Genomic DNA, 23,318 nt, shown 5'->3' with positions numbered 1-23,318 from the left:
TGGGGGCTCGCTGTTTTTTTTCCCCCAAATTAAAACAGAGCAGGGTTGAGCTACATCTTTTTTCCCCAAAAAACTAAAACAGAGCGGGGTTAAGAGGCAGCCGGGGGGGTCGCTGGGGGATTTTTCCCCAAAAAAAATTAAAATAGAAAGGGAAAACGTGGCAGCTCGGGGGCTCGCAGCGTTTTTTTCCCCAAAAATTTAAAACAGAGAGGGATAAGAAGCAGCCTGGGGGCTTGCTCGGGGTTTTTTTCCCCAAAAAATTAAAATAGAAAGGAGAAAAGTGGCAGCCTGGGGGCTCACAGTGGGTTTTTTCCCTCAAAATTAAAACAGAGCGGGGACAAGTTAGGGTTTTTTTCCGCCAAAAATTCAAACAAAGTGGGGATGAGAGAAGTCTGGGGGCTCGCTGGGGCTTTTTCCCCCCCCAAAAATTCAAACAGAAAGGGGAAAAGCGTCAGTCTGGGGGCTCGCTGATTTTTTTCCCCCAAATTAACACAGAGCAGGGTTAAGCTACGTCTTTTTTCCCAAAAAAATTAAAACGGAGCGGGGTAAGAGGCAGCCTGGGGGCTCGCTGGGGGATTTTTGCCCAAAAAAAATAAAATAGAAAGGGGAAAAGCATCAGTCTGGGGGCTCACAGTGGTTTTTTTTCGCCAAATAATTCAAATAGAGCTTGGATAAGAGGAGTCTAGGGGCTTTGTCGGGGTTTTTTTCCCAAAAAAATTAAATTAGAAAGGGGAAAAGCGGCAGCCTGGGGGCTCGCAGTGAGTTTTTCCCCAAAAAAATTAAAAGAGAAAGGGAAAAAGCAGCAGTTTGGGGGTTTGCAGTACTTTTTTTCCCCACAAAATTAAAAGAGAACGGGGAAAAGTGGCAGCCTGGGGGCTCATTTGGGGTTTTTCCCCAAAAAATTCAGAGTGGGGATAAGAAGCGGCCTGGGGGCTCTATTTTTTTTTTTTTTCCCCCAAAAAACTAACACAGAAAGGGGAAAAGCGGCAGTCTAGGGGCTCGTAGTGGGTTTTTTCCCCATAAAATTTAAACAGAAAGGGGAAAAGCGGCAGGTTGGGGGCTTGCCGTGGGTTTTTCCCCCCATAAAAATAGATGAGGGCGGGGACAAGCAGCAGCACGGGGGCTTTTCAAGGGTTTTTTCCCCAAAAAAAAAAAAAACAAAACAGGAAGGGGAAAAGCGGCAGTTCGGGGACTCCCGGCGTTTTTCCCCAAAAAAACTAAAACGCAGGGGTCTAAGCTGTGCTTTCGGGGTTCCCAGCGCGATTCCGACCCCCCCAAAATTACACTTTTTTGGGGGAAAAACCTTTCATCTCGAGCACGGCGTGGTCGGGCACGTCCTTGCCCTCCTCGTCCGTCCTCTTGATGGTGCGGTCGCGCAGGTCCTCGTCCGTGGGGCAGATGACGATGGCCTTGCGCTGGAAGCCCTCGAAGGGACGCATTTTTCGCCGCTGGGCCGAGCCGTAAACGTTGGTCTGGGGGTGCGGGGGGGGGAAAAAGAGGTCGTTATTTGGGATTTGGGGGGGTTGTTTGGGATTTTTTGGGATTTGGGGAGGTTATTTGGGAGTTGGGGGGGGGGTTTGGGGACTTGGGAAGGTTATTTGGGAGTTCGGAAGGTTATTTGGGACTTGGGAGGGGGTTGTTTGGGATTTTTTGGGATTTGGGGAGGTTATTTGGGAGTTGGGGGGGAAACTGGGAAGGTTATTTGGGAGTTGGGAGGGGGTTGTTTGGGATTTGGGGGGGTTATTTGGGATTTGGGGGGGGAACTGGGGACTTGGGAAGGTTATTTGGGACTTGGGAGGGGGTTGTTTGGGATTTTTTGGGATTTGGGGAGGTTATTTGGGAGTTGGGGGGGAAACTGGGAAGGTTATTTGGGAGTTGGGAGGGGGTTGTTTGGGATTTGGGGGGGGTTGTTTGGGATTTTTTGGGATTTGGGGAGGTTATTTGGGAGTTGGGGGGGGATTGGGGACTTGGGAAGGTTATTTGGGATTTGGGGGGGTTATTTGGGGACTTGGGAAGGTTATTTGGGAGTTGGGAGGGTTTTTTGGGGGACTTGGGAAGGGGTTGTTTGGGATTTGGGGGGGAACTGGGGACTTGGGAAGGTTATTTGGGATTTGGGGGGGTTATTTGGGGACTTGGGAAGGTTATTTGGGATTTGGGGGGGTTATTTGGGGACTTGGGAAGGTTATTTGGGAGTTGGGACGGCTTTTTTGGGGACTTGGGAAGGTTATTTGGGATTTGGGGGGGTTATTTGGGGACTTGGGAAGGTTATTTGGGAGTTGGGAGGGTTTTTTGGGGGACTTGGGAAGGGGTTGTTTGGGATTTGTGGGGGAACTGGGGACTTGGGAAGGTTATTTGGGAGTTGGGAGGGGGTTGTTTGGGATTTGGGGGGGGTTATTCGGATTTGGAAGGGGTTTTGGGGAGTCAGGAGGGGGTTATTTGGGATTTAGGAGCGCTGTTTGGGAAGTGCGGGGGGTTATTTGGGAGTCAGGAGGGGTTTTGGGGGGACTTGGGGGAGTTGTTTGTGATTTGGGAGCGGTTATTTGGCATTTGGGGGCAGAATTGGGGACTTGGGAAGGTTATTTGGGAGTTGGGAGGGGGTTATTTGGGATTTGGAAGGGGTTTTGGGAAGTCAGGAGGGGGTTATTTGGGATTTGGAAAGGTTATTTGGGACTCGGGGGGCTTATTTGGGGCTTGGGAGGGGATTATTTGGGATTTGGAAGGGTTTTTCTTGCAGACTTGAGGGGGTTATTTGGGATTTAGGAGGGCTGTTTGGGAAGCGGGGGGGTTATTTGGGAGTCAGGAGGGGTTTTTGGGGGACTTGCAGGAGTTGTTTGGGATTTGGGGGGGTTATTTGGGAGTTGGGGGGGGAATTGGGGACTTGGGAAGGTTATTTGGGAGTTGGGAGGGTTTTTTTGGGGACTTGGGAAGGGGTTGTTTGGGATTGGGGGAGGTTATTTGGGAATTAGGGGGGGAATTGGGGACTTGGGGAGGTTATTTGGGATTTGGAAGGGGTTATTTGGGACTCGGGAGGGGATTATTTGGGATTTGGAAGGGTTTTTTTGCAGACTTGAGGGGGTTATTTGGGATTTAGGAGGGCTGTTTGGGAAGCGGGGGGGTTATTTGGGAGTCAGGAGGGGTTTTTTGGGGACTTGCAGGAGCTGTTTGGGATTTGGGATCGGTTATTTGGGACTTGGGAGGGTTTTTTGGGTGTCAGGAGGGTTTTTCTAGGGATTTGGGGGGGTTGTTTGGGATTAGGGAGGAGGTTATTTGGGATTAGGGAGGTTATTTGGGAATTGGGGGGGGTTATTTGGGAGTCGGGAGGGGTTATGTGTGATTGTGGGGAGTTATTTGGGAGCCGGGAGGTTGTTTGGGAGTCGGAGAGATTATCTGGGACACGGGAGGGGGTTATTTAGGATTTGGGGGGGGTTATTTGGGAGCACAGCGGGAGCTTTCCCTCCCCGAACACCCACAGGGGTAGCGCCAAACCTGGGGGCTTCACCCTACGCCACTCACACCCCACAGAATTGGGAATAAAACCGCCCGTTTTAGCAACCCCCCTCATTCCACGTGGCTCCTTCGCTCCCCCCGCCCCCCCGCAGCACAACTCGGGCTAGAAAAACCCCTTTTCCTCCCCAATATACCCCCAAAGCAGGGAGTCAGGGAGCTCAAGAAACGAGGAGGGAAGGGTTTGGGGCCAGCGGTGCGCCACGGGGCCACCGGGACCGTCCCCGGGGGGGTCCCACCGGGCGTTGTCCCCCCCCCAACACCTGGTCCAGGATGTAGTTGCGCTTCTTGCGGGCGGCGATCTGGATGAGGCGGTTGAGGCACTGCGTCGCCTGCTGGATCAGGACGTCCCAGCGCCCCGCGTAGTTGCGCTGCCGCCGCAACCCCATCACCTTGGGGGCGAGACGGAGCCGCTCAGCACCCGCGGCGTCGCGACGAGGGACCCGCGGCGTTGCGACGAGGGACCCGCGGCGTCGCGCCCCCCTCCCCTTACCCTCATTTTGTCCATGATGGCGTTGGTGCCCAAGATGTTGTACTTCTTGGAGGGGTTGGCGGCCGCGTGCTTGACGGCCCACGTCGTCTTGCCGGCGGCGGGCAGCCCGACCATCATCAGGATCTACCGGGGGCCAACGGGGACGCCGTCACGACTGGAAGAGCCCCCACCCCCCCCGAAAAAAACAACCGGGAGCCCCCCCGCCGGCCCCGGTAGCCCCCGCACCTCGCACTCGGCTTTGCTCTTGGGCCCCAGGGTGCCGCGGACGCGTTCGGCGACGGGGAGGTGCTGGATGAAGGTGAAGCCGGGCGGGACGGCGAAGTAGGTGGCGTCCCGTTGGCCGAAGTTGAACTCGATGGCGCAGTTCTTCACCAGGACGTGGGGGAAGAGCGCGCGGCCGCCCAGCGCCTCCTTCCGCACGCGGTACGCCACCCCCAGCCACTTGCCGTTCTTCATGAAGGACATCTCCACCTCCTCCCCGCACTCAAAGTCCTGCGCCGGGGGGGAGGCAACCGCGGGTGAAGCCCCCGGAGGGGGTTTTGGGGCCGGGCGTCGCCCCCCGCCGCGGCTGGGGGCCGCAGGCGAGGTGGAGGCGGCACCGACGACGGGGCTCGGGAGGGGGAACTCACGACGAGGCAGGCGATGACGTCATTCTCGGCGAAGGTTTCCCCGTAATTCTCGAATTTGCAGTTGGTCGATTTCTTGCCGGTGCCGCCGTAGCCGTAGGAGAAGGGCTCCTCGCCTGGTTGGGCGCAGAGCGGCCGGGTGAGCCAAAACGGGGAGCAAAACAACCAGAAAAAAAGCCTTTCCGGCCCCAAAACCGTCGCTTTCGGCAGCTCTTACCCAGCTGGGTGCTGCACGAGTCCAGCGACCACCCCACCCGCACCACGTGGGGGTCGGGCTCCGTGGCCGGGAGGTGCTTGACGGAGATTTCCTCGTTAACCTGCGAGGCGGGAGCCAAACGAGGAGGGTTTTTTTGTGTTTTTTTCGGGCCGCTTCGGCGCCGTCGCGACCCGTCGCGGCGCTCACCTTCATCTCGTAGCAGACGCGGCCCTGCCGCGCGCCGTAGGTGGCGCGGGCGCCCGACCACAGGTAGGCGAAGCCCTCGATGGTCAGCGGGTAGCCGCTGTAGCGGTCCCGGGCCACTTTGAAGTGCAGGTCGCAGTTGTCTGGGGGGGGGGGGGAGGAAAACGCCGCCTCTTACACCACCGCCGCCGCCGGCGGCACGGGGAAAGCCCCGCTCCCGGCAGCCAGCGGGCGACGGAGAGGAGAAACAGCCCCGTGGGGCTCCCTGCTTATTTTTTGGGGTGCCCCCCGGTGCGCTCACAAGTGTCGACGGCCACCAGCGTGTCGTCGAAATCTTCCTCCTCGTCCTCGGCGGGCGGCTGCGGCGACCGGCCCCTGCGGCGGAGGCAGCGCTCAGCACCACCACCCCACCCCCCCCCGGGGCTTTTTTTGGGGTGCCACTTTTCGGGGTTCGCTCACCTCTTGTCCTCGCGGTGCTCGTAGTAACCCCGACCCCGCTGCTCCTCGTAGGGCCGCTTGCGGGGCTGCTGCTGCTGCTGCGCTCGGGGCTGCGAGGCGTCGGGCGCGCTGTACCCGCCGGGGGGAGCGCTGTAGGCGGGGACGGGGGCGCCGTAACCGGCCGGCGGCGGCGGGGGGGGCGCGGCGCTGTAGGCGGGGGTGCTGTAACCGCTCGGGGGGGGCGCGCTGTAAGTCGGGGTGCTGTAGCTGGCCGGCGGCGCGTTGTAGCCCGGCGCCGGGGCGTTGTAGCCGGCCGGCGGCGCGCTGTAAGCCGGAGGAGCGCCGTAACCGGCCGGCGGCGGCGGTGGTGGCGCGCCGTAAGCGGCCGGGGGGGCGTTGTAGGTGGGCGGCGGGGGGAGGCCGTAGTTGGGAGCGGGGGCGTTGTAGCTGGGGGGCGGCACGGTGTAAGGGGGCGCGGGGTCTTCGGGCTTGGCGTCCGGCTTCATTTCTGCGGGCGACACGGCGAGCGGCGCTGGGACGGCGCTGGGAGCCCCCCCCCCCCGAAAAGCACCGGGGGAGGCCACCGGGAGGAAAAGGGGCCCCTACCTGGGTGCAGGACGGGGTGCTCGTGGTCCAACGGTCGCCTCTCGTAGCCGGTTTCGTTGTCCTGCTTGGCGGCGGCGTGCTCGTAGGGCTGGTAGCCCTGCGGCTCGCTCGGGTGGCCGTTGTTGTCGATGCCATCTTTTTTTTGGGGGGGAAAAAGGGGGAAATAAGTGAAACAAATCGAGCGTTGTTGGGTTTGCCCAGCAGACAGATGGGGCGCAAAGGGGGACGAGGGATTCCGCAGCTCGGTGTCCCTCAAATTCCCGAGGGCAGGCCCGGGGGCTACCAGGGGCTACAGGGGCACAGCCGGGGGCTACCAATGACAGCCCCGGGGGGCTACCGGGGATGGGCCGGGGGCTACCGGGCCACGGACAGGGGGATACCGGGGGCTACAGGGGCACAGCCGGGGGCTACCAGCGACAGGCCTGGGGGGCTACCAGGGATGGGCCGGGGGCTACCGGGCCACGGACAGGGGGCTACCGGGAGCTACCGGGGATGGGCTACGGGCTACCGGGGGCTACCGGGGAAGGCCCGGGGGCTACCGGTCCACGGACGGAGGGCTACCGGGGAAGGCCCGAGGGCTACCGGGGACGGGCCGGGGGCTACCGGGCCACGGACGGGGGGCTACCGGGGACAGGCCGGGGGCTACTGGGAGCTACCGAGACAGGCCCAGGGGCTACCGGGGGGTCCCGGTCCGGGCCCTTACAGTGTCCGTCAGGGGCCTGGTCCCCGCCGGGTGCTCCGGGCCCCCTCCGGGCCTCCTCCGCCTCCAGGGCCGCCTGCAGCCGCTCTGCCAGCTCCGCTTTGAGGCCGCGGGTGTCGAGGCCGCGCCGCCCCAGCTCCTCCTTAAGCTCGTTGACCCGCAGCCGCCTCACGTCCATGGCGTCGCCGCCGCTCAGCGCCGCCGCCGCCCGGCCATGGAGGCGCCGCCGCTGGGCCCGGCTCAAAATGGCCGCCATCGCCCTCCTCCCCTCCCCGGCCCGCGCCGCCCTGTAAGGCGCGCCGCTATTGGTCCGCCGCCGGCCCGCCGCTTGTAACGCGCCGCTCCATTGGCTGCTGTGCGCCGAAGGGAGGGGCCCGCTCGCTCGCCGAGATCCCGCTCAGCGCCGCTTTGCAAAGCGGCGGCTCATTGGGCGGGAGGGGGAGTGGCGCTGTAACGCGGACGCTCATTGGACAGCTGGGGAGGTTTTCTCCGCCCCCCGCCGCGCCGGGGCCGGCCCCCCGGAGGCGTGGTGGCGAGCGGGGATTGACACCACGAGGGGGCGGGCACAAGCAGCCTCTCGGCCAATAGCAGCGAGAGCGGCCCCTCGCCCTGCCTGCGTTTTTATTGGGTGCTTTCCCCGCCTGTCAGCGCGGGGACGGGCCCGCTGGGGCAACGCGCACTTCCCATTGGCTGGTCTCTCACGGAGGGCGGGGCGAAAGGAGCGCGCCTCTGATTGGCCGCCTGTTGCCACCGCCCATTGGCGGAGCCGCGGGCGCTCGGGGCGGGCGCGCTGCCATTGGCGAAGCCCCGGCGGCGTCTGCGCGTGTTGCTGCCCTGCGCTGCCTAGCAACGGGAGCCGCCCTCCTATTGGCTGGCGGGCTGGCAGCGCCGCGCTCCCATTGGCTGAGCCCCGGGCGGTTCGGGCCCGAAGCCCCTCAGTCCCCCCAAAGCACCCAAATCCCCCCGAATTCGCCCCAAAATCCGCCCTGTGACGTAATCACGCCCAACCACGGCCCCTGCGTCCCTCCTTTGTCCCCAGCGCCCCCAAATCCCCGCGCGCCGTGTCCCAAAGCCCCGTAGTAACACCGTAACACCTCACGACCCCAAAAAGTCCCCAATTCGCCCCAAAATTCTCATGCCCCCCCCCCCACGTCCCCCCCCTCACAAAAACCTCGCAGCCGGTGGCAGCAGAAGGGGCTTTTATGGGGGGGGGGGGAGGGGGGGAAATGCACGTGGGGACCCCCCCAGGTCCGGCCCCGAGGGGACCCCAATTTGGGGAGGGGGCCCGGGGCCGAGTAAAGTGCAGGGGGGGGGCTGGGGGGGGCTTCTGGCCTTCGGGGGGGGGCTGGGGGGGTCCCAGCCCTTTGGGGGGGCCCGGGGGGGGCTCGGGGGGGGGGGCTTCTGGCCTTTGGGGGGGCCCGGGGGGGGTCCCAGCCCTTTGGGGGGATGCCCTGGGGGGGCTTGGGGGGGGTCCCAGCCCTCTGGGTGGCCCCTGGGGGGGGTCTGGGGGGTGTCCCAGCCCTTTGGGGGGTCCCTGGGGGGGCTTGGGGGGTTCCCAGCCCTTTGGGGGGGGCCCTGGGGGGTTCCCAGCCCTTTGGGGGGGGCCCTGGGGGGGCTTGGGGGGGTCCCAGCCCTTTGGAAGGGCCCCTGGGGGGGAGCTTCTGGCCTTTGGGGGGGGTCCCTGGGGGGCTGGGGACCCGGTGGGGGGGTCCCTGGGGGGTCCCAGCCCTTGGGGGGGGGGGGCCCTGGGGGCGCTTGGGGGGGTCCCGGCCCTTTGGGGGGGTCCCCTCGTACCTGGGGGGGGGGGTTCTTGGACCCAAAGGGGGGGCCCTGGCAGTGAGGCAGCTGGGGTGGGGGGACAGTTTGGGGGGGGGGGGGGTCCCAAAATGGGGGTTTCCCCCCCCCCCCCGCAGCCCTTCAGGCCCCCTCCTCGGAGGCAGCGCAGGGGGCGGGGGCGTCCCCCGGGGAGGGGGGGCCGGTTTCGGGAGGGGGGGGGCAAACCACGTAGCGCCCCGCGCCCCCCCCCGCCTCGGCCGGGGGGGTTTCGGGGGGGGCCGGGGGGTCCCCTTCTTTGCCGGGGGGCTGGGGGTCGTCGTCCCCCCCCCCCGCCGCCGCTCCCCCTTCCTCCATGTTGACGTAGAGGGGGTCGGGGGGGGCGGGGGGGGGCAGCCCCCGCAGGGCGTCCCCCAGGGCCCCCCCCAATTCCTCGAAGCTCGGCCGCTCGCGGGGGTCCGCGGCCCAGCACCGCCGCATCAGCTCGTACCTGGGGGGGGGACCCCAAATTTTAGGGGGGGGGGGGACACACCCCAATTTGGAGGGGGGGGGGTCAGGGTGTTCCAGGAGTTTGGGGGTGTTGAGAGGTTTGGGGCTGGGGGGGGGTCTGGGGGGGAGCCTGAGGGGGTCCTGGGGGGCTTGGGAGGGGGTTTGGGGGGCTTCAGGGGGGGGCAAGGGGGTCGGGGACCCAGTGGGGGGGGTTCTGGGGGGGTCCCAGGGGGGTTGGGGACCTGGGGGGGGGCTCTGGGGGGGTCCTAAGGGGCTTGGGGACCCGGTGGGGGGGTCTGGGGGGGGTCCCAGAAATCTAGGGGGGTGATCCTGGGGGTTTTGGGGGGGGTCCTGGGGAGGGTCTTGGGGGGTCCCGGAGGTCTTGGGGGGTCCCGGAGGGATTGGGGTGTGGAGTAGGGGGGGGTCCTACGGGGCTGGGGGGGTTATGGGGGGGAGTCCTGGGGGGGGTCCTGGGGGTTTGGGGGGGGGGTCCTGTTTTATTTTTTGGGGGGGGGGTCGCAGAGATCTTGGGGGAGGTCCCAGAGGTCTTGGGGGGGTCCTGGGGGTTTGGGGGGGTCCTGTTTTTTTTTGGGGGGGGGTCCCAGAGGTCTTGGGGGAGGTCCCAAAGGTCTTGGGGGGGGTCCCAGAGGTCTTGGGGGGGGGGTCCCAAAGGGATGGGGGTGTGGGGTTTGGGATTCCCAAGGGGATCGGGGTGCGGGGGAGGGGATCCCATGGGGTTGGGGGGGTCCCGAGGGGGGGAGGTCTGAGGGGGGGTCCCGGGGGGGGGGGGGTGACTCACAGGCGGGGGGGGCAGAGGGGGGGCGGGCGCAGGCGGTGGCCCTGGCGCAGGAAGTCGTAGATCTCGCTGTTCTCCACGCCGGGGTACGGCGTCTGGCCCCGCGTGGCGATCTCCCACATCGTCACCCCGAACGACCACTGGGGGGGCACGGCGGGGGCTGGGGGGGGCGGGATCCGCCCGGGGAACCCCCCCCATTGGCTGGGAGCTGGGATCCGCCCAGGAATCCCCTCCCATTGGTTGGGATCCGCCTGACACCCCCTCCTATTGGCTGGGAGCTGGGATCCGCCCGAGAACCCCCTCCCATTGGTTGGGATCCGCCTGACGCCCCCCCCTATTGGCTGGGAGCTGGGATCCGCCCGGGAATCCCCTCCCATTGGTTGGGATCCGCCTGACACCCCCTCCTATTGGCTGGGAGCTGGGATCTGCCCGGGAACCCCCTCCCGTTGGTTGGGATCCGCCTGACACCCCCTCCTATTGGCTGGGAGCCGGGATCACCCCCAAACACCCTTTCCCATTGGCTGGGATCCGCCTGACGCCCCCCTCCCATTGGCTGGGGTTGGCGATCTACAGCCGGTCCTTCCCATTGGCTGGGATCCACCCAGACATCCCCTCCCATTGGCCAGGGTCCACCCAGACACCCCCTCCTATTGGTTGGGACTGGGGATCCACCCAGCCGCCCCCTCCCATTGGCTGGGAGCCGGGATCCCCCTAAAACGCCCTCTTCCTATTGGCTGGGAGCTGGGCCGCCCTCCCATTTGCCAATGGGAAGGTCCCGGGGGGGGTCCCAGGGGGTCCTGGGGGTTCCTGGGGGTTCCTGGGGGGTCCTGGGGTGTTCCTGGGGGGTCCGGGGGGGTCTTGAGGGGTCCTGGGGGATTCTGGGGGGTCCCGGGGAGTCCTGGGAGGTCCTGGGGTGGTTCTGAGGGGTCCCGGGGGTTCTCGGGGGGGGGTCCTAGAGAGTCCCAGGTGGTCCTGGAGGGTCCCGAGCGATCCCGGGGGGGTCCTGGAGGGGTCCTGGGGAGTTCTGGGGGGTCCCGAGGGGTCCCAGGGGGGGTCCCGGGGGTGTCGCGTCCCCTCACCACGTCGCTCTTGGTGGTGTAGACGCGGTCGGCCAGGCTCTCGAGGGCCACCCACTTGACGGGGACGGGGGCGACGCGGCCCTGCCGGTAGTACTGCCCCCCCCCCATCTGCTTGGACAGCCCGAAGTCGGCCACGCACACCCGCAGCCGCTCGTCCAGCCTGGGGGCAGCGCGGGCACCGCGTCACCGGCACCGCCGGCACCGCGTCACCGTAACACCGTCACCACCGTCACCGTGCCGCCAGCCCAGCCTCGGCTCCCCGTCCCCTCCCTGTCCCCAGCCTGGTCCCCAAGGTCCCCATCTCCCCATCTCCATGTCCCAATGACCCTCAGACCCGGTGTCCCCGTGTCCCCATGTCCCCACGTCCCCAACCCCATCTCCCCACATCCCGATGTCCCCTTGTCCCCATGTCCATGTCCCGATGTCCCTCTGACCCCGTGTCCCCAAGTCCCCACGTCCTCGTCCCCATGTCCCAATGTCCCCATCCCCATGTCCCCATCCCCATGTCCCCATGTCCCTCAGACCCAATGTCCCCATCTCCGTGTCCCAATGGCCCTCAGACCCCCTGACCCCATGTCCCCAAGTCCTACGTCCCCATCCCCACGTCCCAATGTCCCTCAGGCCCAGCGTCCCCGTGTCCCCATGTCCTTGTCCCCATGTCCCAATGTCCCCATGTCCCATGTCCCCATGTCCTTGTCCCCATGTCCCTCAGACCCCATGTCCCCAAGTCCTACGTCCCTGTCCCCACGTCCCAATGTCCCTCTGACCTGGTGTCCCCATGTCCCCCTGTCCCTCAGACCCCGTGTCCCCCTGTCCCCATGTCTCACGTCCCCCTGTCCTGATGTCCCCCTGTCTCCCTGTCCCCATATCCCCCCGTGCCCCCCACGTCCCCAATGTCCCCCCCATGCCCCCTCCCCGTCTCCCTGTCCCCATATCCCCCCGTGCCCCCCACATCCCCGATGTCCCCACCATGTCCCCGTGCCCCCCACGTCCCCAATGTCCCCCCCGTGCCCCCACATCCCCGATGTCCCCACCATGTCCCCGTGCCCCCCACGTCCCCGGTGTCCCCCCCCCGTGCCCCCACGCACATGCAGTTCCTGGCGGCCAGGTCTCGGTGCACGAAGTTCCTGCGGCTCAGGTAGGCCATCCCCGCCGCGATGTCGGCCATGAACCCCACCAGCCTCCGCGTCGGCAGCGCCTGGGGGGGGGGCACCATGCTTGTCACCCCCCCGGGACCCCCCCGCACCCCATACGAGACCCCTACAACACCCCCAGGTCCCCCCCCAGATACCCCGTGAGCCCCCAGAACTGCTGAGACCCTCCCAAGACCCCCTCAGACCCCCAAGAGCCCCATGATCCCATAGCCCCCCCCCAAAGACCCCCCCCATGATCCCATATACCACCCCAAAGACCCCATGATCCCATAGTCTCCCAAAGACCTCATGATCCTATAGCCCCCCCAAAGATCCCCATGATCCTATAGCCCCCCATGATCCCATAGCCCCCCCAAAGATCCCCCATGATCCCATAGCCCCCCAAAGACCCCCATGACCCCATACCCCCCCCAAAGACCCCATGATCCCATAGCCCCCCCAAAGACCCCATGATCCTATAGCCCCCCCAAAGATCCCCACGATCCCAGAGCCCTCCCCAAAGACCCCCATGACCCCATACCCCCCCCAAAGACCCCATGATCCTATAGCCCCCCCAAAGATCCCCATGATCCCAGAGCCCTCCCCAAAGACCCCCATGACCCCATACCCCCCCCAAAGACCCCATGACCCCATACCCCCCCCAAAGACCCCATGATCCTATAGCCCCCCCAAAGATCCCCATGATCCCAGAGCCCTCCCCAAAGACCCCCATGACCCCCCCCCAAAGACCCCATGATCCCATAGCCCCCCCAAAGACCCCATGATCCTATAGCCCCCCCAAAGATCCCCACGATCCCAGAGCCCTCCCCAAAGACCCCCATGACCCCATACCCCCCCCAAAGACCCCATGATCCCATAGCCCCCCCCAAAGACCCCCATAACCCCCCTCAAAGACCCCATGATCCCATAGCCCCCCCCCAAAGACCCCCCATGACCCCATAACCCCCCTCAAAGACCCCTGGAGCCCCCTGAACCCCTAAATCCCCCTCAGCGCCCTCCCCCCATGACCCCCAGCTCCCCCCCAAACACCAACCCCATCCAACCCCCCCGAGCCCCTCCGAATCCCCCCACCCCTCCCGGCCCCCCCTGGCCCCCCAGCCCCCCCCTGACCCCCAGCCCCCCCGAACACCAACCCCATCCAACCCCCCCAGCCCCCTCCAATCCCGCCCAACCCCACAAGTCCCCAGGAACCCCCAAACCCCCAGCCCCCCCCGGACTCCCCCAAGCCCCCCCAAGCCCCCCAACCCCCCCGGCCCCCCCCGCTGACCACGGGGCTGTCCCCCAGGCGGGAGTAGAGCAGGAAGCTGTGCAGGTCGCCGTGCTTCATGAAGGGCAGGATGACCACGGGCGCGGGGAGCCCCTCGGCCCCCCAGCTCTGCAGGCAGACCCCTGCCGGGGGGGGTCAGCACCCCAAATGCAACCCCCCCCCCCCCCGGAACACCCCTCCGAGGCTCTGAGCGGCCCCAAGAACACGGCAATGGGGGCGCAGAGTCACGGGGTGGGGCGGAATGACCCCAATTGGGAGTGGAGACCCCGAAGTGGGGTGCACACCCCAAAATAGGGTGCAGACCCCAATAGGGGTGCAGACCCCAAAGTGGGGTGCAGACCCCAAAGTGGGGTGCAGACCCCAATAGGGGCTCAGATCCCAAAAGGGGGTGCAGACCCTAAAATGGGGTGCAGATCCTAATAGTGAAGCAGACCCCAAAACGGGGTGCAGACCCCAAAACGGAGTGCAGACCCCAAAGTGGGGTGCAGATCCCGATAGGGAGGCAGACCCCAAAGTGGTGTGCAGACCTCAAAATAGGGTACAGGCCTCAAAATGGGGTGCAGACCCCAAAATGGGGTGCAGACCCTAATAGGGGTACAGACTCCAATAGGAAGGCACACCCCAAAATGGGGTGCAGACCCCGAAGTGGGGTGCAGACCCCGAAGTGGGGTGCAGATCCCAAAGTGGGGTGCAGACCCCAATAGGGGGTGCAGACCCTAAAATGGGGTGCAGATCCTAATAGTGAGGCAGACCCCAAAATGGGGTGCAGACCCCAAAGTGGGGTGCAGATCCCGATAGGGAGGCAGACCCCAAAGTGGTGTGCAGACCTCAAAATGGGGTGCAGACCCCAAAATGGGGTGCAGACCCTAATAGGGGTACAGACTCCAATAGGAAGACAGACCCCACAGTGGGGTGCAGACCCCAAAATGGGGTGCAGACCCCAATAGGGAGGCAGACCCCAAAGTGGGGTGCAGACCCCTATTGGGGCACAGACCCCACTGTGGCTCGCAGACCCTAATTTGGTGCACGGACCCTAATTTGAGGTATAGACCCCTACTGAGGTACAGGCCCTAATTTGGGGCGCAGACCCCTATTGGGGCACAGACCCCACTGTGGCTCGCAGACCCTAATTCGGGGCTCAGGTCCTAATTTGGGGCGCAGACCCCACTGTGTCTCACAGTCCCCTATTGGGGCACAGCCCCCAATTCGGGGCTCAGACCCCAATCGGGGCACACACCCCCCCCATCCACCCCAACCCCCGCCCCCAACCCCGCAGGGTTTTGGGGTCCCGGGGCCGCCCCTCACCGATCAGCTTCATGACGTTGGGGTGGTCGAACTCCTTCATGCAGACGGCCTCGCTGAGGAAGTCCTCCAGCTCTGCCCGGCTGCAGATGGCGACTGGGGGGGGAGACATTTTTGGGGTTGGGGGGGACCCCAAAAAGGGTTCGGGGGGGTTCGGGGGGGGGTGTCGCGCTCACGCTTCATCGTCTTCACGGCCACTTTGAGGACGCAGTTGTCCTGGTTGAGCTGCCCCTCCATGACGGAGCCGAATTCCCCTGGGAGGGGGGAAAGGTTTTGTTTTTTTTTTTGGGGTGGGGGCATAAAATGGGGGTGTCCCCAACCCCCCCGGGGGACGGCGGCGCCACCCACCCTCGCCCAGGGTCTTGCCCAGCGCCACGCGGTGCCGGTCCACCATGACGTCCCGCAGCTTCTCCTTCAGCTCCTCGCTGATGCCCAGGCTGTTCACTGGGGGGGGGGACACACAGGGGGGGACACGGACACGGGGTGGGTGGCGTCGGTGTCCTCGGGGACCGCGGAGTCCCCGGAATGGGGTGGGGATGGCCCCGGGGTGGGTGGCACCGTGTGGGGAAGGGGGAGGTGGGGTATGGGGACGTGGGGATGTGGGGTACGGGGACATGGGGACCTTGGGGATGTGGGGTATGGGGACGTGGGGATATAGGGACCATGGGTATGGGGACCTTGGGGACGTGGGGATGTGGGGTACGGGGACATGGGGACCTTGGGGATGTGGGGTATGGGGACATGGGGACCTGGCAATGTGGGGTATGGGGTACGGGGACATGGGGACATGGGGATGTGGGGTATGGGGACATGGGGACATGGGGATGTGGGGTATGGGGACATGGGGATATAGGGACATGGGGACCTCGGGCATGGGGACATGGGGATGTGGGGTATGGGGACATGGGGATATAGGGACATGGGGACCTCGGGCATGGGGACATGGGGATGTGGGGTATGGGGACGTGGTGGGGACATGGGGCACGAGGTCATGGGGACGTGGTGGGGACATGGGGCACGAGGTCATGGGGATGTGGTGGGGACATGGGGCATGAAGACATGGGGACGTGGTGCAAGGGGACATGGGGACATGGGGCATGGGGACATGGGGACCTGGGAATGTGATGCTTGGGGACATGGGGGACATGGGGACCAGGTGCATGGGAACATGGGGACCTGGAGCATGGGGACATGGGGACATGGGAATGTGATGCTTGGGGACATGGGGACATGGTTCATGGGGACATGGGGCATGGGGACATGGGGCATGGGGACACCAGGTGCATGGGGACATGGTGGGGACTGGGGACATGGGGACATGGGGATGTGATGCATGGGGACATGGGGACATGGGGACATGGGGACATGGGGACCTGGGGCATGGGGACCTGGGGATGTGGGGTATGGGGGAAATGGATGGGGACTGGGGGACATGGGGACATGGGGACAGGGGGACATGGGGATATGGGGACAGGGTGGGGGGACATGGGGACCACGTGCTTGGGGACACGGGGACACTCACGGGTGGCCTCGGTGGTGCGGCGGCTGTAGGAGCTGCGCACGCGGTACTGCACCACCGGCTCCCCGCGGGGCGCGAACGCCTCCCTGGGGGGACAGGGACAGGGGGCGGCTGCAGCGGGGTCGGGCTGGGGGGGTGGTTGGGGGGGGGGAACGGCAGCGCCGGGGGGGGGACCCCGCTCACCCGAAGCGCGTCTCCTTGCGGCGCCGCCGCGCTGCCAGCGCGCCCAGCGCCAGCGCCAGGCCGGCGAGGACGGAGAGGGCCAGCACCAGCAGCCACCAGTCCCGGGACAGCGCCGGCGCCGGCAGCACTGCTGGAGGGGGCAGCGGGTCGGGGGACGGCCGCCGCCCCCCCCGCGGGGTCACCCTTGTGTCACCACCCCATGCCAAATCCCATCCCAGATCCCACCCCAAATCCCAAATCCCATCCCAAATCCCACCCCAAATCCCAAATCCCAAATCCCATCCTAAATCCCACCCCAAATCCTACCCCAAATCCCAAATCCCAGCCCAGATCCCACCCCAAATCCCAAATCCCATCCCAAATCCCAGCCTAAATCCCAAATCCCATCCCAATCCCATCCCAAATCCCAGCCCAGATCCCACCCCAAATCCCAAATGCCATCCCAAATCCCAGCCTAAATCCTACCCCAAATCCCAAATCCCATCCCAATCCCATCCCAAATCCCACCCCAATCCCATCCTAAATCCCATTCCAAATCCTACCCCAAATCCCAAATCCAATCCCAAATCCCAGCCTAAATCCCAAATCCCATCCCAGTCCCATCCTAAATCCCAGCCCAGATCCCACCCCAAATCCCAAATCCCATCCCAAATCCCAGCCTAAATCCTACCCCAAATCCCAAATCCCATCCCAGATCCCACCCCAAATCCCAAATCCCATCCCAATCTCATCCTAAATCCCAGCCCAGATCCCACCCCAAATCCCAAATCCCAGCCCAAATCCCAGCCCAGATCCCAGCCCAGATCCCAAATTCCATCCCAAATCCCACCTCAAATCCCAAATCCCATCCCATCCCCACCCCAATCCCATCCTATCCCATCCCAATCCCATCCCATCCCCATCCCATCCCCATCCCACCCCAATCCCATCCCCACCCCAATCCCAATTCCAATCCCATCCCACCCCAAATCCCACCCCAATCCCACCCCGTTCCCGGCTCCTCACCGGGCTGTGTCTGTGACGGGGGCTCTCCAGCTGTGGGGACATCAGGGGGACATCGGTGCCGTGGGGACACCAGGGGACAAGGCGGCACTCCCCGAGGAATACATCGGGGAGACGGGGACAGGAGGGGACGGGCACGGGGACACTGGGGTGCTGGGGACACTGGGGACGCTGGGGTGATGGGGCCATTGGGGACACTGGGGTGATGGGGACACTGGGGACATTGGGGTGATGGGGACATTGGAATGATGGGGACATCGGGAGAAGGGGACATTGGGGTGCTGGGGACATTGGGGTGCTGGGGACATTGGGGTGATGGGGACATTGGGGACATTGGGATGCTGGGGATGATGGGGACACTGGGGTGCTGGGGACATTGGGGTGACGGGGACATTGGGGTGATGGGGACATTGGGGATATTGGGGTGACGGGGACATCGGGGTGACGGGGACATTGGGGTGATGGGGACATTGGGGACATTGGGGTGACGGGGATGATGGGGACATTGGGGTGACGGGGACATTGGGGTGATGGGGACATTGGGGACATTGGGGTGATGGGGATGATGGGGACACTGGGGTGCTGGGGACATTGGGGTGCTGGGGATGATGGGGACATTGGGATGAAGGGGACATTGGGGTGATGGGGATATTGGGGACATTGGGGTGATGGGGACATTTGGGTGATGGGGACATTGGGGTAATAGGGACATTGGGGTGATGGGGATACGGGGGTGCTGGGGACGTTGGGGGGATTGGGACACTGGGAATATTGGGGTGATGGGGATGATGGGGACATTGGGGTGATGGGGACATTGGGGTGACGGGGACATTGGGGTGACGGGGACACTGGGGTGCTGGCCATGGGGACGTGGGGGTAATGGGGACATTGGGGTGACGGGGACATTGGGGACGTTGGGATGATGGGGATGTTGGGATGATGGGGACATTGGGGTGCTGGGGCCTTTGGGATGATGGGGACATTGGGGTGCCGAGGACATTGGGGTGCCGGCCACGGGGACGTGGGGGTGACTCACGGGCGAGCAGCAGCACGGGGGGGCTCCAGGGCCCGTCCCCCGCCCCGGTGTAGGGGGAGACGCGCACCGAGAGGTTCTGCACGGCCGGCGCCAGCTCCAGCGTCTTCTCCTGCGCCAGCCCCACGTCCAGCACCACCTGGGGGGGCGGGGGGGAGTTATGGGGTGGGGGGGGTCACGGGGTGAGGGATGGGGCCGGGGGGGGGCAGGGGGTGAGGGATGGGGCCGGGGGGGGGCAGGGGGTGAGTTATGGGGCTGGGGAGGGTCATGGGGTGAGGGATAGGGGGGCAGTGGAGGGGCAATGGGGTAATGGGGATCAATAGGGTAATGGGGGGGGCAATGGGGTAATGGGGGGGGAATGGGGCTGGGGGGTCATGGGGTGAGTTATGGGGTGGGGGGGGTCACAGGGTGAGTTATGGGGCTGGGGGGGTCATGGGGTGAGTTATGGGGTGGGGGGGTCACAGGGTGAGTTATGGCTTGGGGAGGTCATGGGGTTAGGGGGCTGGGGGGGCAGGGGGTGAATTATGGGGCTGGGGGGGTCACAGGGTGAGTTATGGGGCTGGGGGGTCACAGGGTGAGTTATGGGGCTGGGGGGGTCATGGGGTGAGTTATGGGGGCAGTGGAGGGGCGGGGGGGCAAAGGAGGCAATGGGGTAATGGGGGAGCAATGGGGGACAATGGGGGGGCAATGGGGAGGGCAATTGGGGCAATGGGGGGGCAATGGGGGGCAATGGGGGGGGATAATGGGGTAATGAGGAGGGTAATGGGGACAATGGGGTAATGGGGGGGCAATGGGGCGGGCAATGGGGAGGGCAGTTGGGGCAACAGGGGGGGCAATGGGAAAAGCACTGGGAGGGCACTGGGGAGGCAATGGGGCAATAGGGTGGCAATGGGGGGGGGTCAGGGGGGTGCTGTGGGGTCAGTGGGGTGCCGGGGGGGTGCCGGGGGGGTTCCGGGGGGGGGGGGGGTTCACCTCGGGGGCGCGGGCGCTGCGGTAGGCCAGCCGGTACCCCCGCAGCACCCCGTTGAGCTGCCCCCGCGGCGCCGCCCAGCGCACGCGCGCCCGGCTCCCGTCCCGCTCCGCCGTCACGTTCTCGGGGGGGCTCCGGGGGCTGCGGGGGGGGTGGGGGGGTGAACAGGGTGGGGGGAGGAGGGTCAGACCCCACCCCTCGTCTGGGACCCCCCCCCCCCCCCCCAAGTCAGCACAGCTGCCCCCAGCCCCCCCCCCCAAGTCCTCCCAGTGCCCCCCCCTCAGGACCTGGGTGCCCCCCCCTCCCCATGGGTCCCCCCACACCCAGCCCCCCCCATTCCCATGGGACCCCAATATCCAGCCCCCCCACCCCATAGGGACCCAGCCCCCCATCCCCATGCGGACCCCCACATCCGGCCCCCTATTCCCATAGGGTCAAGCCCCCAACCCCACGGGGACCCCAACATTTTGCCCCCCCACCCCATAGGGCCCCCACCCCACGGGGCCCCCGCCCCCTCAGCCGTGCCCCCCCTTAACTCACCCCCCTCCAGCGTGGCCATGGGCACCCAGTGGGTCCAGGGCGAGGGCCCGCGGGCGCTGCGGCAGGAGACGCGCGCCCGGTAGGCGGCGTAGGGCTGCAGCCCCTCGATGCGGTGGGCGAAGGGGGGCACCAGCACCACGCGGTTGTAGAGCCCCCCCGGGGCCACGCTGCTCAGGTCCTCGGCCTCCCCCACCGCCTGCGGGGACCCCACGGAGGGGACAGCCCCAGGTCGGGGACACCGGGACGCCGCGGGTGGCCCCGACCCCGTGGGTGTCCCCAATCCCATGGATATTCCCAATGGGGACACCCGGACCCCATGGGTGTCCCCAACCCCATGGATGACCCCAATGGGGACACCCAGACCCCATGGATGTCCCCAACCCCGTGGGTGTCCCCAATCCCATGGATGACCCCAATGGGGACACCCGGACCCCGTGGATGTTCCCAGTAGGGACACCGGGACCCCCTGGGTGTCCCCAACCCCGTGGATGTCCCCAATCCCATGGATATTCCCAATGGGGACACCCGGACCCCGTGGATGTCCCCAACCCATGGGTGTCCCCAACCCCATGGGTGTCCCAACCCCATGGATGTCCCCAACCCATGGATGTCCCCAATCCCATGGATATACCCAATAGGGACACCCAGACCCCATGGATGTCCCCAACCCCATGGATGTCCCCAACCCATGGATGTCCCTGATGGGGACACCCAGACCCCATGGATGTCCCCAACCCCGTGGGTGTCCCCAATCCCATGGATGACCCCAATGGGGACACCCGGACCCCGTGGATGTTCCCAATAGGGACACCGGGACCCCCTGGGTGTCCCCAACCCCGTGGATGTCCCCAATCCCATGGATATACCCAATGGGGACACCCGGACCCCTTGGATGTCCCCAACCCATGGGTGTCCCCAACCCCATGGGTGTCCCAACCCCATGGATGTCCCCAACCCATGGATGTCCCCAATCCCATGGATATACCCAATAGGGACACCCAGACCCCATGGATGTCCCCAACCCCATGGGTGTCCCCAACCCATGGATGTCCCTGATGGGGACACCCAGACCCCATGGATGTCCCCAACCCCGTGGGTGTCCCCAATCCCATGGATGACCCCAATGGGGACACCCAGACCCCGTGGATGTTCCCAATAGGGACACCGGGACCCCGTGGGTGGCCCCAACCCCATGGATGTCCCCAATCCCATGGATATACCCAATGGGGACACCCGGACCCCGTGGATGTCCCCAGCCCCATGGATGACCCCAACAGGGACACCCGGACCCCATGGATGTCCCCAACCCATGGGTGTCCCAACCCCATGGATGACCCCAATAGGGACACCCGGACCCCATGGGTGTCCCCAACCCCGTGGATGTCCCCAATCCCATGGATATACCCAATGGGGACACCCGGACCCCAATGGGGACACCCGGACCCCGTGGATGTCCCCAACCCCATGGATGACCCCAGTGGGGACACCCGGACCCCATGGATGATCCCAGTAGGGACACCTAGACCCCATGGGTGTCCCCAACCCCGTGGATGTCCCCAATCCCATGGATATTCCCAATGGGGACACCCAGACCCCGTGGATGTCCCCAACCCATGGGTGTCCCAACCCCATGGATATACCCAATAGGGACACCCAGACCCCATGGATGTCCCCAACCCCATGGGTGTCCTCAACCCATGGATGTCCCTGAAGGGACACCCAGACCCCATGGATGTTCCCAATAGGGACACCGGGACCTCATGGGTGGCCCCAACCCCGTGGATGTCCCCAATCCCATGGATATACCCAATGGGGACACCCGGACCCCAATGGGGACACCCGGACCCTGTGGATGTCCCCAGCCCCATGGATGACCCCAGTCCCATGGATATACCCAATGGGGACACCTGGACCCCGTGGGGACACCCGGACCCCGTGGATGTCCCCAACCCCATGGATGACCCCAATAGGGACACCCGGACCCCATGGGTGTCCCCAACCCATGGGTGTCCCCCAATCCCATGGATGTCCCCAGTGGGGACACCCAGACCCCATGGATGTCCCCAACCCCATGGATGTCCCCAACAGGGACACCCGGACCCCATGGGTGTCCCCAACCCATGGGTGTCCCCCAATCCCATGGATGTCCCCAGTGGGGACACCCAGACCCCATGGATGTCCCCAACCCCATGGATGACCCCAATAGGGACACCCGGACCCCATGGGTGTCCCCAACCCATGGGTGTCCCCCAATCCCATGGATGTCCCCAGTGGGGACACCCAGACCCCATGGATGTCCCCAACCCCATGGATGTCCCCAACAGGGACACCCGGACCCCATGGATGTCCCCAACCCCATGGATGACCCCAATAGGGACACCCGGACCCCATGGGTGCCCCCAACCTATGGATATTCCCAATGGGGACACCCAGACCCCGTGGATGTCCCCAACCCCGTGGATGTCCCCAACCCATGGACGTCCCATGGACGTCCCTCCCCTATTTGGGCCCACCCCAATTTAGGACCACCCCCACCCCAAAGACCCCTCGCCCTGGGGGTGCCCCCCAACGTCCCCAACCCCCCCCGCCCCTCCCCATGTCCCCACGTGTGCCCCCCCCCCCAATTTCCACCTTCCCCCCTCAATGACCCCCCACCGGGGCAAAACCCGGGGGCAAATCCCGCACCCCCCCGGGACCAAATCCTCTTTCTTTTTTGGGGGGGGGGACACGGGACCCCCCCACCCCCTTACCTGCAGGGTGCAGAGGCGCAGGGGGGCGTCCCCGCTGGCCCCCGGCTCCCACCTCACCTCCAGCCACCGCGGCCCCGGCTTCACCAGCGCCAGGTTTTTGGGGCGCTGGGGTACCACTGGGGGGGGGGGAGGATGAGTACGGACCCCCCCCGGACCCCAAAACCCCCCCCCCAATGTGTGTCCCCCCCCCCCACTGACCGGTGACGGCGGCGGTGCGGGACGTGGTGATGCCGCGGGCGTTGTGGGCTTCGCAGGAGAAGGAGGCGCTGCGGTTCAGTCCTGGGGGGGGGGGGGCACCGAGGGGGGGGGGAAATTTGGGGGGTTGGAGGGGGTGGGGGGGCACCCCGGGGTGCTGGGGGGGGTGGGGCTGAGGGGGGGTGGTGAGGGAGGGGTGGGGGTGAGGGGGGTGGGGGTAGGCGAGGGGGGGGTGAGGGGGGTGTAAAAAAAAAGGGGGGGGGCGCACAGAAATGGGGGGGCACAAAAAGGGGGGGGGTACGAGGAGGGGTGTGAAAAAAGGGGGGGCACGAGGAGGGGTGGGAAGAAAAGGGGGGGGCAAGAGGAGGGGGTGCAAAAAAAAGGGGGGGGCTCAAAAAGGGGGGGCAAGAGGAGGGGGGCATAAAGGGGGGGCATAAAGGGGGGGGCACAAAGAGGAGGGCACAAAGAGGGGCAAGGGGGGGCACAAGGAGGGGGTGCA

General features: G+C 65.3%; 2 protein-coding genes across 2 annotated transcripts; both read right to left on the bottom strand.

Annotated features, from left to right (window-relative positions):
• Positions 1-1,233: 1,233 nt before the first annotated feature.
• Positions 1,234-7,054, bottom strand: HNRNPUL1 (heterogeneous nuclear ribonucleoprotein U like 1). The gene is made up of 11 exons (XM_083853443.1): positions 6,771-7,054; positions 6,068-6,202; positions 5,483-5,969; positions 5,325-5,398; positions 5,027-5,166; positions 4,841-4,940; positions 4,627-4,739; positions 4,223-4,489; positions 3,998-4,120; positions 3,768-3,896; positions 1,234-1,472 (listed from the first exon to the last, which is right to left on the bottom strand). The coding sequence occupies exons 1-11, from the start codon at positions 7,021-7,023 to the stop codon at positions 1,281-1,283; spliced, it is 2,013 nt and encodes a 670-aa protein (XP_083709569.1). The 5' UTR covers positions 7,024-7,054; the 3' UTR covers positions 1,234-1,280.
• A 1,522-nt stretch (positions 7,055-8,576) lies between these two features.
• Positions 8,577-22,991, bottom strand: LOC310891158 (tyrosine-protein kinase receptor UFO-like; the record flags this gene model as incomplete). Its single annotated transcript, XM_083853442.1, is given in 19 exon segments — positions 8,577-8,885; positions 8,887-9,030; positions 9,829-9,854; positions 9,857-9,965; positions 10,905-11,064; positions 11,993-12,102; positions 13,326-13,447; positions 14,631-14,723; positions 14,804-14,881; positions 14,976-15,071; positions 16,150-16,232; positions 16,330-16,459; positions 17,335-17,364; positions 18,368-18,503; positions 19,337-19,467; positions 19,470-19,475; positions 19,875-20,070; positions 22,625-22,740; positions 22,823-22,991. Coding segments are annotated over 19 exon segments (2,136 nt in total), but the record flags the coding sequence as incomplete, so codon positions are not given.
• Positions 22,992-23,318: the final 327 nt, after the last annotated feature.

This window comes from Anser anser, assembly GCF_964211835.1.
Source record: "Anser anser genome assembly, contig: HAP1_SCAFFOLD_668, whole genome shotgun sequence".
NCBI classification, from domain to species: domain Eukaryota; kingdom Metazoa; phylum Chordata; class Aves; order Anseriformes; family Anatidae; genus Anser; species Anser anser.
This window is presented reverse-complemented; position numbering and strand designations above follow the sequence as displayed.

Coding starts and splice junctions, on each gene's coding strand:
- HNRNPUL1 (XM_083853443.1), bottom strand. CDS start 7,023: ATGGCGGCCATTTTGAGCCGGGCCCAGCGGCGGCGCCTCCATGGCCGG. Junction 5,399..5,482: donor GAGCACCGCGAGGACAAGAG/GTGAGCGAACCC, acceptor CCTCCGCCGCAG/GGGCCGGTCGCCGCAGCCGC. Junction 4,490..4,626: donor ACGTCATCGCCTGCCTCGTC/GTGAGTTCCCCC, acceptor CCCCCGGCGCAG/GACTTTGAGTGCGGGGAGGA.